At 34.8% G+C, this 11,245-nt stretch overlaps 3 protein-coding genes across 6 annotated transcripts; 2 read left to right on the top strand and 1 right to left on the bottom strand.

The window, feature by feature from the left end:
* Positions 1 to 2,693: 2,693 nt before the first annotated feature.
* On the bottom strand, positions 2,694 to 4,638 carry LOC108852555 (methyltransferase pgmE). Of its 3 annotated transcripts, none has more exons than XM_018626059.2 (3): positions 4,473 to 4,629; positions 3,258 to 3,884; positions 2,694 to 3,181 (listed from the first exon to the last, which is right to left on the bottom strand). In XM_018626059.2, exons 1-3 carry the CDS (start codon positions 4,482 to 4,484, stop codon positions 3,026 to 3,028), a joined length of 795 nt encoding a protein of 264 aa, XP_018481561.1. In that variant the 5' UTR covers positions 4,485 to 4,629; the 3' UTR covers positions 2,694 to 3,025. The 3 variants fall into 3 exon arrangements, with proteins under 3 accessions (XP_018481561.1, XP_018481560.2, XP_056865275.1); XM_018626058.2 differs by having other exon boundaries at positions 2,715 to 3,181; positions 4,450 to 4,638; XM_057009295.1 differs by having other exon boundaries at positions 3,031 to 3,181; positions 3,242 to 3,884; positions 4,450 to 4,638.
* Positions 4,639 to 5,912: 1,274 nt separating this feature from the next.
* LOC108851773 (FKBP12-interacting protein of 37 kDa) lies at positions 5,913 to 8,484 on the top strand. 2 transcript variants are annotated; one of them, XM_057009299.1, is made up of 9 exons: positions 5,913 to 6,142; positions 6,253 to 6,296; positions 7,141 to 7,177; positions 7,270 to 7,336; positions 7,451 to 7,515; positions 7,618 to 7,638; positions 7,729 to 7,776; positions 7,941 to 8,030; positions 8,115 to 8,484. In XM_057009299.1, exons 1-9 carry the CDS (start codon positions 6,047 to 6,049, stop codon positions 8,292 to 8,294), a joined length of 648 nt encoding a protein of 215 aa, XP_056865279.1. In that variant the 5' UTR covers positions 5,913 to 6,046; the 3' UTR covers positions 8,295 to 8,484. The 2 variants fall into 2 exon arrangements, with proteins under 2 accessions (XP_056865279.1, XP_018480742.1); XM_018625240.2 differs by having other exon boundaries at positions 5,923 to 6,142; positions 7,042 to 7,177.
* Positions 8,485 to 9,008: 524 nt separating this feature from the next.
* LOC108855081 (cyclin-dependent kinase B1-1) lies at positions 9,009 to 10,988 on the top strand (the record flags this gene model as incomplete). Its single annotated transcript, XM_018628789.2, is given in 4 exon segments — positions 9,009 to 9,626; positions 9,718 to 9,787; positions 10,386 to 10,524; positions 10,669 to 10,988. Coding segments are annotated over 4 exon segments (915 nt in total). The 3' UTR covers positions 10,762 to 10,988.
* Between the last annotated feature and the right edge of the window lie 257 nt (positions 10,989 to 11,245).

The following is an 11,245-nucleotide window of genomic DNA, read 5'->3' as shown; positions in this document are numbered from 1 at the left end:
TGGCCATGAGTTCTCAGGTTCAATCCACGTGAACAACATATTTTTGATAATAAAACTAGGTAAAACGACGTCGTTTTACTTAACGATCTCTGCAAACGTCGTTTAATCATTCTGTAATGGTGTGTTTAATTTGGTGAGTCAGCGGTAATCAATACTATTAATTCTTCAACATGTCCAATTGATAGTAGTTTGGTCCAAAAAAATGTTACTACATAATCAATATTACATTAGATTCATATATCAATATAAAACTAATTATATAAAAATAACGACCTTTTACTATACATATATACACGTAACATTCACTGTAATCCCAAATTTTTAGGAACTCATTTTTCCAAATACAGTTTTATTAGACAGTTATATTAATAACAAAGCAAAATGAATAAATGATGATCGTATTTGATATTAACAACTGATAACAACATATACAGATATAATACATTTTTTGTAAGCAGTTTAGTTATTGTGTCTACTTCTTTTTGACTAAGGTTCTAATGGGTTGATATTAATACGTTGTGTCCAACTAAATATTTTATAACTGTATCTAAATAATTATAACCACCTCTAAATATTGATATATGTTATGTTTACTTATTTATTTATTTATTCTATTAATAATAACTAACTTCTATTTATTTTTATAATTGTTCCTACTTTAATATTGTTACTAACCACGTCATATGTTTATTATTATTGAGTTTTGATGAACATTCAATTCTCTCAGAAATTATTCATGCGACAATTTCTCAAAAACAGTTATATTTTTTCGTGATTTAACTCAGTTCCAAAGAAACCCAGGAAAAACAGTTATATTTTTCAATAGGTATTTGCGTCTGAAAAAATTTCTGAAAAAATTCTCATCAACACTGTAAAAAACAGTTATAATTTTCAACGGATATTTATAATTTCTGAATTTTTATATTTCTCAATGTTTTCTTACATTGAAAATAGTGTGGATTGGTGGATTTCGGATCGTGGCTACCTGTCGATCCGCAAAGTATTTAAAATTTTTAAATTAAATTTTTTCTTTTTAAATACAGAAATTTAAAAATAATAATTTAAAAATTAAATCATGTATAATTTTTTTATTCTAATATATTTTAATAATAATTAAAGCAAAGCAGGTGCGAGTACAAAATTATTTGTTTGTGGGTTGTGCGGGTCATATTTTTTAACCAAAGAAAAATTGAAAATCCACGGGTTGGCGGGTCAACGGGCGAGTTCGACCTGAAATCCAGCCTTAACCGTGGGTATACCGGATCAATTTTTAAATTGCTATTATTTAATAAAATATATTTTGATTAAAATTTATATACAAATATAATTACAAAAATACAAATATAATCAGAAAGAAAAAACAAATATCAAAAATTAAATTTAAAACAGAAATATATATCCGGGCGGGTCAAAATATATTTCTCAACGGGTTGACTAAACCGCAGATTTCAATTTTCAATTATCAACCCGCGGGTTTCAGTTTTGGACGAAACAAAATTGAAATCTACGGATTGACGGGTTCGACCGACAATATACCAGATCAATTTTTAAATTGCTATTATTTAATAAAATATATTTTGATAAAGATTTATTATAAAGAAAATCATATATATAAGCACAAAGAAAACACAAATATGAGAATTAAATTAAAACAAAAAAATATACCCGCCCTTTTAAGGGCGGGTCAGAATCTAGTTTACTGATTAAAGTTTAAAGTCAAATATAGTTCGGTGTTTTTTTGGCCAGCCAATATGTTTGTATTTATTATGACAATTCGTGCAAAGTTTATGATTTTTTTGGCCGAATTTCCTCATGGGAACATATGTGTATATAAAAGAAATGAATTTATAGGTGTATAAACAAGTTGATGATTTAAAATAATCAAGTTTCATTTATTTGGGACTCCCATTTATTTTACAAAAATGTTAATGCGCTCTTTACATGGTGTTCACTGTTTAGGCACAAGAGAATATCTTGCCACCTACATTGTGCTAATCTACTCGAATGTAAAAAAAAGTAGCATTTACATAAAGAAAAAGAGTAAAAAACGAGTGACAATTTGTTAAAATATTTTGTATTGTAGTATTTTTTTAATCCATGTTTAAGTATACCAACGCCATATAGCATGGTCCTTCAAATGTTTTTTTTTGTTGCTAAATTGTAAATAGCATTACTAAAAAAAAGTTTGGTTACAAGATGAATTGAAACCACAATTTGCTTAACAGCTGACTTGATTTTAAGGACCACAAAAATAAAAAAAAAACCCGTAAGATATACATGGATTAATTCCGAACTTGTTTTTTGAAACTTATTAATTCCAAACTTACCAGACAATGGTTACAAAATTAATTGAAATCACAACTTGCTTAACAATTGATTTGATCTTATTCTTCTGTTTTTAGTAATTAATTTTCTCTTTTTTAAGAGTTTATAAGAAAGCTTTGGTTTTATTTTTTTTATCAACATGACAAAAACAGAGAAAAAAAAATGGCAAAAACAGAAAAAAAAACATGCTAACAAACTGAGAACATACAGAGTGGCTTTTTGTCAAACCAACCAAAGGGCCATAAGATGCTTGAATTCTTTCCTGGTCTTGCCAGCAGCAATTATATTCCTGACAGTACTATCAACAAGCTTGAAGCGTTCAGATGGGGTTAGCACCTGACTGTTGAAAGTCATGTTATTCTTTTCAGCCCAGATATTATATATGATAGCTTGGACTGCAATATTCCTTAAGAGTTTGACTTGTTGGTATTCAGAGAACACCAAGCCAACAGCTGAGTGTTGACATGCATGTTCCTACAACTCTGTATCGTAGTCCAGGTTTATGCAAGATCAACGGCGTTGAATTTATTTATAGCTAAAACATAAACATCAGTTTATTACTTTTTCAAATGGTTTAATTAATAATTTAATTTAAAACCCTTATTGAAATACTAACAAAATACTGACGATGATTCAAATTTTAACTAATTTATAAATACTTATGTTTATATCGCAAGAGGTAGTGCATATTTTTCTCTAGCTAGCATGCGTCATCTTCACTTGTATTTTGTTTCTTAATTTGTCTGCTTTCTTCATCAGATGGTTGTCGCCTTTCTTGCTTTCTCCCAACCTCCGTTTGGTGCAAAAGATCTTTGTTACCATCTTCAGACACTTGTTCCGATTCACATCTCACTTCCTGCGCAAACGACAATTAACAACAAGCTAATAAGTAATTAAATGTGAAAAACTTAAATACCATGTTGGATGGATACCGGAATTTTCCCAACAATCATATGAGCCTTGTAGAAAACATCTTTAACTTGGTTTTCATCACCCCAAGCCTCCTCAAACTTGTTTATTAGATCTTCATTCACAAGCTCCACTCCTTGCTCCTTGGCCTTCATGGCTGGCTGCCATGATCGCAAGAACCCTATAAACCCTTTAAGCGAAAGTTTATGCGGAATATCTAGCGTAACAGGCTTCCCTTCTGACCCCATCCCTATACCCTCAAAAGGAAACGACAACGTTTTATAACTATCAAATGCCAAATTCATTATAGGAGTTCTAAAAGGAAGTGTAGAGTCGACAAGGCGCTTCATTATGGGATCGATCTCTGGCGAGATAATGATATCGTTGTAAACCCAAATGGCGATTAGGCCTCCTTCCTTACGAAGTACACGTTTTGCAACGTTGTAAAATGTGGTTAGGTCGAAAAAATGAACAGCTTGTGCAGCAACTATGAGATCGATAGAGTTCTCTCCTCCTATTAGAGCGACCATTTCGTCTTCTGACATATTCTTTGGGGTGTGATGGTAATTGATTCTTGAGTGTTTGATTGCTCGTTTAAGTTGTGCCTCATTTATATCGGTAGCCACCACGTTCTCGTAATGCTCAATAAGCTGTAAAATATATAAAGTTCTTGATTTTGTCAAATATTAGTTTTTGTTGTACAATTAAACTTGTACAAGTTTTCTTACTATGTCACAAAACAACTCATCAACCATAACTGGGACCAGGTGGATAAACACATGCATGTTGCTTTTTCTTCTTCAGCTTTGCCTTAACATTTTCTCCCAAATCTGCCTAACCTCATTTGCTATAAGTTATAATCAATGAGAAGCTTACAATGGTATTTGGATTGTATGCTCCTATAATCTTCCTAAAATAGAACTTCTATTCCATAATATTTTAGTCCAATAAATAAAATTATATAAATATGCATATAATAAAATAACAAGACCAAATTTGACCTTATCTCTAGAATAATTATAGAAATGATTCAACAAAAGAGCCCTACTCTAAGTTAGTTATCTTGTTGCTAGATCTATCAGCCTAATCTCAGTATCACAAATCATACTAACAAGGTCATAGTAACGGAAGGTTTCAGGTTTTTCAAAGTCTAGAGAAAGATATATATAAATCTTTAAACAAAAACAAGAAGATATAATTAAAATGTTTAATTACCCCAATAGCAGCCTGACCATTACCAGTTCCGACATCCCAAGCAAACTTGTGGTCTTGTGTCCGTGCGGCTATCTTCTTATACCAATCGACTGGATACCTCGGCCTTGCGTCAAGATAAGCTTCAGCCTCTTTCTCTGATAAGGCAGCCATTTTATTTTCCTTATCTCTCATTTTCTTTTCTTGCTTTGAGTATTCTCAGCAGCTCTATATACAACTCTCTTGTCAATGCTTACGAAGTCAAACTTGGCGTGAAGTAAAGTCTTACGTGCTTGTCTTTAATTTTTTTTGTTTTGTCTGGTTTGAGATCTTTGAATACAATATAGTGTTGAAAACTCAAAACACATGCATATGTACGAAATGATTTTTCTGAATCAATGAATTGGACTTATCTACCTGGACCTGCCTAGAATTTTATTAATGATTTGATCACATGCGTCCTTGCCTTGTAAATTCATTCAATAAGAATGAAAAACATACAAAACTCATCTGTTTTTTTCCTCGATAATTAATACGAAGAATGTGTATTTTTAGCTAATTTAGCCACATTTGATCACTTGAAAAAAAATCTCCCAGCTTCCCTCCACTACATTTATTGTTGAGAAAATGGTAAGAAGACTCCAAAATTTTGTCAAAAAAAAAGAAAAAAAGAAGACTCCAAAATCCTTAGATCAAGGAAAACAATACAAAAATTACTACATACTTTTTGATTTGACAGTAAGGGCCTGACTGGTTTAACCGCAGCGGTTGCGTTTGCGGTTGCGGGAGTTTACGGATACGGATGGTTGCGGTTTCAAGCGTTTTATAGAGATTTGTACGACTAGTACAGCGGTTAGTAATTATTGCGTTTGCGGGACTCTTATGACTGGTAAACTACCAAATGCAACATCTGTTAAATAATAAATTAATAATATTTACATTTTATATAATTATAAAAAATATAAAAATTATAAAAATATAATAGATATAAAATTTATATTTATAAAATCATATTATTAAATTTTTAAAAATTATAGAAAATATTTTGGTTTGAAAATTTTATAATATAAATTAAAATATAATATATATACATTTTAAAATATCTATTATTTCAATTTAAAAATTTTATTGGATATTTTTAGTATTATTTTTATTCATTTTATTTTTAAAGAAAAAAAAATTTATCCTCCCGCAACCGCCCGCAATCGCAAACGCTAGCTGGAACCAGCTTTTGATTTTAAGAGGTTCGGAGCAGTTTGAAGCGATTTGTAGAGTTTTCTATGATTGTTTTGAAACGCCAACAACCGCTGCGAATTGCAAAAACTGCGTTTGCGGGTGGTAGCGGGGAAACTAGTCATGCCTGCCCTAAATGAAAAAGGTTGAAAAAACAAAAATTCTGTAAGTTACAAAAAAAAATCTGGGAAATAGGAACGAATTACACGTGTAAAGTAAAAATCATAAGCGTATCCTAACCGCAAACCGGGTTAACCCGACCCGATTCTCTCCTCTTTCTTCCCCCAATCTAAAACCCTAAATTCTCGTCGATCTCGTATAACTCACTCACCATCGACATCCATCCCGCAGAAAATCTCAGGCTTTTTCTTTGAGTGAAGTTGCTATAATGGACGGAGACCATTCCGCTTCAAATGCAACTAGGGTTTCAGGTAACAAAAGAAAATTTGGTGACCATGAACATGATGTCTCCGTTTCAAAGAAGGTAACCTTTTGATGCGATCTACTGATATTCATTTCTCTATTATATCCTTGACTACGGTAATGTTGATTTAGTGAGACATTTTGGTTTTTTTTTTTTTTTTGTCGTTTCAGAGTTGTACTGAATGTGTAGCAATCGTTTCATCAACCATCGAGAGGTTTCTTCTTTGATGCTTTTAATGCCATTGAAAGAGTGTTTAGCTTTCTCATGTATATAACTTCAAAACCTCTCTTTCTCTGTGGCAGTCTTGTGTAGGCCTGGGCATTCGGGTCGTCGGGTCGGGTTCGGGCCGGGACCTTTCGGGTCCGGGTCTTTCGGGTCTACGAGTTTAGGACCCGATAGGGAAATTTCAAATTTTCGGTTCCGGATCGGATCGGTTCGGGTCGTATCGGGTCCGGGTCGGATCGGGTCTTATATAGTTGGACCCATTCGGGTAATTAGAATTTATCGGTTCGGTTCTGGGTCGGGTTCGGGTCGGGTTCGGTTCGGGTTCGACCTAAAAAATATCTAAAAATACCTTAAAAGCATCTGAAAATATTAATATATCCGAAAATATTTGACATTTTATTTAAAATTTGTGTTTTTATTATATTAAAATGTGTGTATATACTAAATTATGCGAGATTGATCAAAAATTGGTTGTCTCCTAATGGCTGACCCCTTTGCTCTGTAGACAAATAACCCGTCTTCGACTACCCCTAAATTCATTTTATTTAATTTACATTATTAATTCGGGTACCCGTCGGGTTTCGGGTTCGGGTCGGGTCGGGTCCAAGACCCGCGGGTCCTCTACAACAAGACCCGATAGGGTAATTTGATCGGATCGGTTCCTACCCGGACCGGGTTTTTTCGGGTCGGTTTCGGGTCGGGTCTTCGGGTCCGGGTAAAATGCCCAGGCCTAGTCTTGTGGTTTTTAAAGACGAGCTTGCTTCAATTCGAACATTGCTCTCTGGCAGTTTTGATAAACTTAAAGACGAGCTTGCTTCATTGTTCTTTGACAGTTTCCAGAGTGTTAAAGACGAGCTTGCTTCATGTCAAGTATATTCTTTCTATTTACTCCTATAGTTCTATTGCATCTTCTTTTTATGTGATCTCATCTTTTACTTTTTTTTTTGTGTATTTTGTGTCAGAATGAGCTTGATAAGTGGAAGTCAGCGTTTAAAAAGGAGTCCTTTGTACCCGCTAGAAAATCTCCTGGTTAATACTCTTCTTCTCCATATCAAATCTTGATTTTTTATATATGCTATGATGTGCCTAAACCCTTTCTTTAGCAGTCCCAAAATGATTGTTTTTTTTTTCCTTCTCTCACAGAACCTCAACATGTGATTGACTACATCCAAACTCTAAGATCTTCCGACAAGTATTTGAAAGAAGAGGTTTGGCATTATTATAGAGTTAATACTATTAGTTATCAATCAATATGTACGATGGAAGGTCTTAAACAAGTTTTTTGACGGTTATTTATCTCATTGTTTCAGTTGGAAATTGCACAAATGAAAGTAAGAAATCATTTTCCTTTTCCCTTATTGCAGAGTTTTCTTGACCATTACATTGTCGCTAAACATAGTTCTTTACCTTTGTATGTATAGTTAGCTATCCGTGATCTGAAAGCTCAACTCAAGCCAGAGTCAGAGAAGGTATACAATCCTCCCTCCCAAATGTTTATCATTATGGAGTAAGCTAGTTGTTGAAGCAACTTGGATTTTTCTAGGCATACATAAGTGTTGTTCCTTGATATTTTATTCATTTAGAGGGAAACTTTTCTCCTTGTAAAACCTTTTTTCCTGGCCTCTGGTTGCAGCTAACAGATGGGGATACAGAAGTCCACGACGAGCAGCAGCAGCAAGGATCGACTCCTTCTGGTCCGTCACGCAACGTGGCATATCTTGAGGTATATCAAGTGTAACTCTTGTCTCATTTTGTTAACTTTTGTATTCCTTTAATATATATTCATTTCATTTTTGGTTTCTTAAAGGAAGAGCTGAGGGCAGCAAATGCGAGGATCGCAGAGTTGAATGAGTATCAGGAGGTGGAGTTGAAGGAGATGGTGAAGCAGTTGGAGTATTATCGCAACTTGGGCAAGTTGATACTTGACAAATTCCCAGACTTGGTTCCTCCACAACCTGCACCAGAGGATAACAATGATCAGAGATAAATCTATATTATCTGTTATATAGGTTTGTTGGAAACTAAAGAATCCATCTATGTAGAAAAACGTTAGAATCATTTCAATTGTTTTTTCCGGTAATCGCCTTATTAATATCCTAACTTTTGTAATATTTTCAGACTAGTTAAGTGTAGTAGTTTATTTTGTAAGCTTCTCTCAGTAATCACAATTTCTAACATTTTGTATATATTTTTAGAAAATGTAGTATGTTTAATGTGCAAGTACAATTATTAAAAGTATTATTTTCTTTTTATGAAAAATCATCAAATAATTAGTGAAAAATTTGAAAATATATTCAAGTTTCTGGTACAATTATTAAAAAGTCTTATTTTATTATGTCCTGGGGTGTGTTCTCCAAAAATTTTGTCTACTAACTTTTTTTTTTTGACAACGTCTACTAACTTTATAATCATTAAATAATCATTATGATCAAACAAAACTAGACTGTAAGTGGTCTCAAAAGTTACCATTTTGTCTAAAAAAAAGAAATACGTACTCTAAATTAATTTAAGGTAGTCATGACTCATTTGTCACACACACATGTATGAAAGCAGCGAGGGAGAATTCAAAACTCAGGAGGAGCGGGAAAACAATCCGACGTGGCAGCATCTCCCCCAAAAGGAGCGTCCCTCTCTCTCTCCATTAATACATACATAGAGAGAGAGAACCCTTCCTCTCGAGTCTCGATCAACCAAACCAACTAACAAATGGAGAAGTACGAGAAGCTAGAGAAAGTGGGGGAAGGAACCTACGGAAAAGTCTACAAAGCCGTGGAGAAATCCACGGGAAAACTCGTCGCACTCAAGAAAACGCGCCTGGAGATCGACGAGGAAGGCATCCCGCCCACCGCCCTCCGCGAGATCTCCCTCCTCCAGATGCTCTCCTCCTCCCTCTACATCGTCCGCCTCCTCTCCGTCGAGCACGTCCTCAAACCCCCCTCCAAATCCAACCTCTACCTCGTCTTCGAGTACCTCGACACCGACCTCAAGAAGTTCGTCGACTCCTTCCGCAAATCCCCCAACCCTAAACCCCTCGGCGACGATCTGATCCAGAAGCTCATGTTCCAGCTCTGCAAGGGCGTCGCGCACTGCCACAGCCACGGCGTGTTGCATCGAGATCTGAAGCCGCAGAATCTGCTGCTGGTGAAGGATAAGGAGTTGCTTAAGATCGCTGATTTGGGGCTCGGGAGGACCTTCACTGTGCCGCTTAAGTCGTATACTCATGAGATTGTGACGCTTTGGTATAGGGCTCCTGAGGTTCTTCTTGGATCCTCTCATTATTCTACTGCTGTTGATATGTGGTCTGTTGGTTGCATCTTTGGTTAGTTACTTGTTTTCTTTGATTTTATTTTTAATTCGTCTCTATGTGTGTGTTTTTATGTTTGTTTGTTTTTTTCTTTGGATTTGAACAGCTGAGATGGTTAGGAGGCAAGCTCTCTTCCCTGGTGATTCTGAGTATCAGCAATTGCTTCATATCTTCAAGTATGTTTGCCTTGATTGAATCATATTGCTACCTACTAATTGAAGTGAATAGACCCCTTTACAGTCCAGTTTTTCTTGATCATAATCATTCACTCTTGAATGTTTTTGTTGAATGAAATGAGATCAATAGACCCCATGCATTCCATTTTTTGTTTTATCATAATGATTCACTCTTGAATGTTTTTACTTGATTGAATTGAAATCGAGTAGACCCTTTACAGTCCAGTTCTTCTTCATCATAATGATTCACTCTTGAATGTTTTTGCTGAATGAATTGAGATCAATAGACCCTATGTATTCCATTTTTCTTTTATCATAATGATTCGCTCTTGAATGTTTTTGCTGAATTGAATTGAAATCGAGTAGACCCTTTGTTAGTCCAGTTTTGTTTGATTAAAATGGTTTATGGAGATTGCAAGGAACACCAATAGAGCTACTAACCGAAATCAATAGATCCTTTGTTTGTAATCCAGTTTTCCTTGATCATAAAGCTTCACTCTCTAATGTTTTTTGATGAACTGAAGTTCTTTTTTCAGCATCGTATCTTTATTGACTATTATTGTATAGAGATTAATAATATCTTTCCTGATTGATGGAGATTGCTAGGAACACCAAGTGAGCAGCAGTGGCCTGGTGTTTCATCTCTGCGTGACTGGCATGTCTACCCAAAGTGGGCGCCGCAAGACTTAGCACGTGCTGTTCCATCTCTTTCCCCTCAAGGAGTTGATCTTCTCACGGTAAATTTACTGCCTCATGACTGACCAATAGCATATGAATATTGTTGCGAAATTGATCATGCTTCCTATTTTTACTAGGCTTAAGACTCTTTGTCAAATCTATTTTCCACCTGATCGAGCTTTATATGTTTTAAACAAATGCAGAAAATGCTCAAGTACAATCCTGCTGAAAGAATTTCAGCAAAGACAGCACTTGATCACCCTTACTTTGACACCCTTGACAAATCCCAGTTCTGAAGTTTCCCTTCAATTCAAGAATATGACTTTTATCTTTGAGTTGAAGAGTTAATTGACCAAAACTTGTTATCATCATCTTGGTGAATCTGAACATTTGATTTCTGTTGCTTTCCGACACCATCAGTGTCATGTTTGAATTAGAGACTTGTTTTCTCAGTTGAATGTAAACACACAATGGTAAGCTTCCCAAAAGGTCGCTTCTTTATATTGTCTAGGTTGCTTCTTTATATTGTATTCATACAAAGCGTAGAAAGATGACTTCCAGAGATGTAGAGTTTCTTGCAAGTGAAATAAAGGGTCTCTAATAAAGTTTGTCAAACCCAAATGTTACGTACAAATGATACACTTAAAACACAAACACATGCCCAAACTAGTTTCACAACAAGCTGCTCAACATACACTAAGTTAAAGTGACTGATCGCTACACACAATTGAAGGAAACCAAGTGGTACAGAAGTAGTAGCTAGAGAAGATGATGTGAAGT

The sequence above is a fragment of the Raphanus sativus genome, chromosome 4 (assembly GCF_000801105.2).
Source record: "Raphanus sativus cultivar WK10039 chromosome 4, ASM80110v3, whole genome shotgun sequence".
Taxonomy (NCBI): Eukaryota; Viridiplantae; Streptophyta; class Magnoliopsida; order Brassicales; family Brassicaceae; genus Raphanus; species Raphanus sativus.
Note: the sequence above shows the minus strand (reverse complement) of the source record. Positions and strands in the feature narration are given on the sequence as shown.

Bases quoted from the DNA above. Each gene is read 5' to 3' on its own strand.
- LOC108851773 (XM_018625240.2), top strand. From the start codon at position 6,047: ATGGACGGAGACCATTCCGCTTCAAATGCAACTAGGGTTTCAGGTAAC. The intron at 6,297-7,041 runs GTTTCTTCTTTG...GCCCAGGCCTAG, and splicing joins GTTTCATCAACCATCGAGAG to TCTTGTGGTTTTTAAAGACG. The intron at 8,031-8,114 runs GTATATCAAGTG...GGTTTCTTAAAG, and splicing joins GCAACGTGGCATATCTTGAG to GAAGAGCTGAGGGCAGCAAA.
- LOC108852555 (XM_018626058.2), bottom strand. From the start codon at position 4,620: ATGAGAGATAAGGAAAATAAAATGGCTGCCTTATCAGAGAAAGAGGCT. The intron at 3,885-4,449 runs GTAATTAAACAT...TATATTTTACAG, and splicing joins ATGGTCAGGCTGCTATTGGG to CTTATTGAGCATTACGAGAA. The intron at 3,182-3,257 runs GTATCCATCCAA...TCGTTTGCGCAG, and splicing joins TGATTGTTGGGAAAATTCCG to GAAGTGAGATGTGAATCGGA.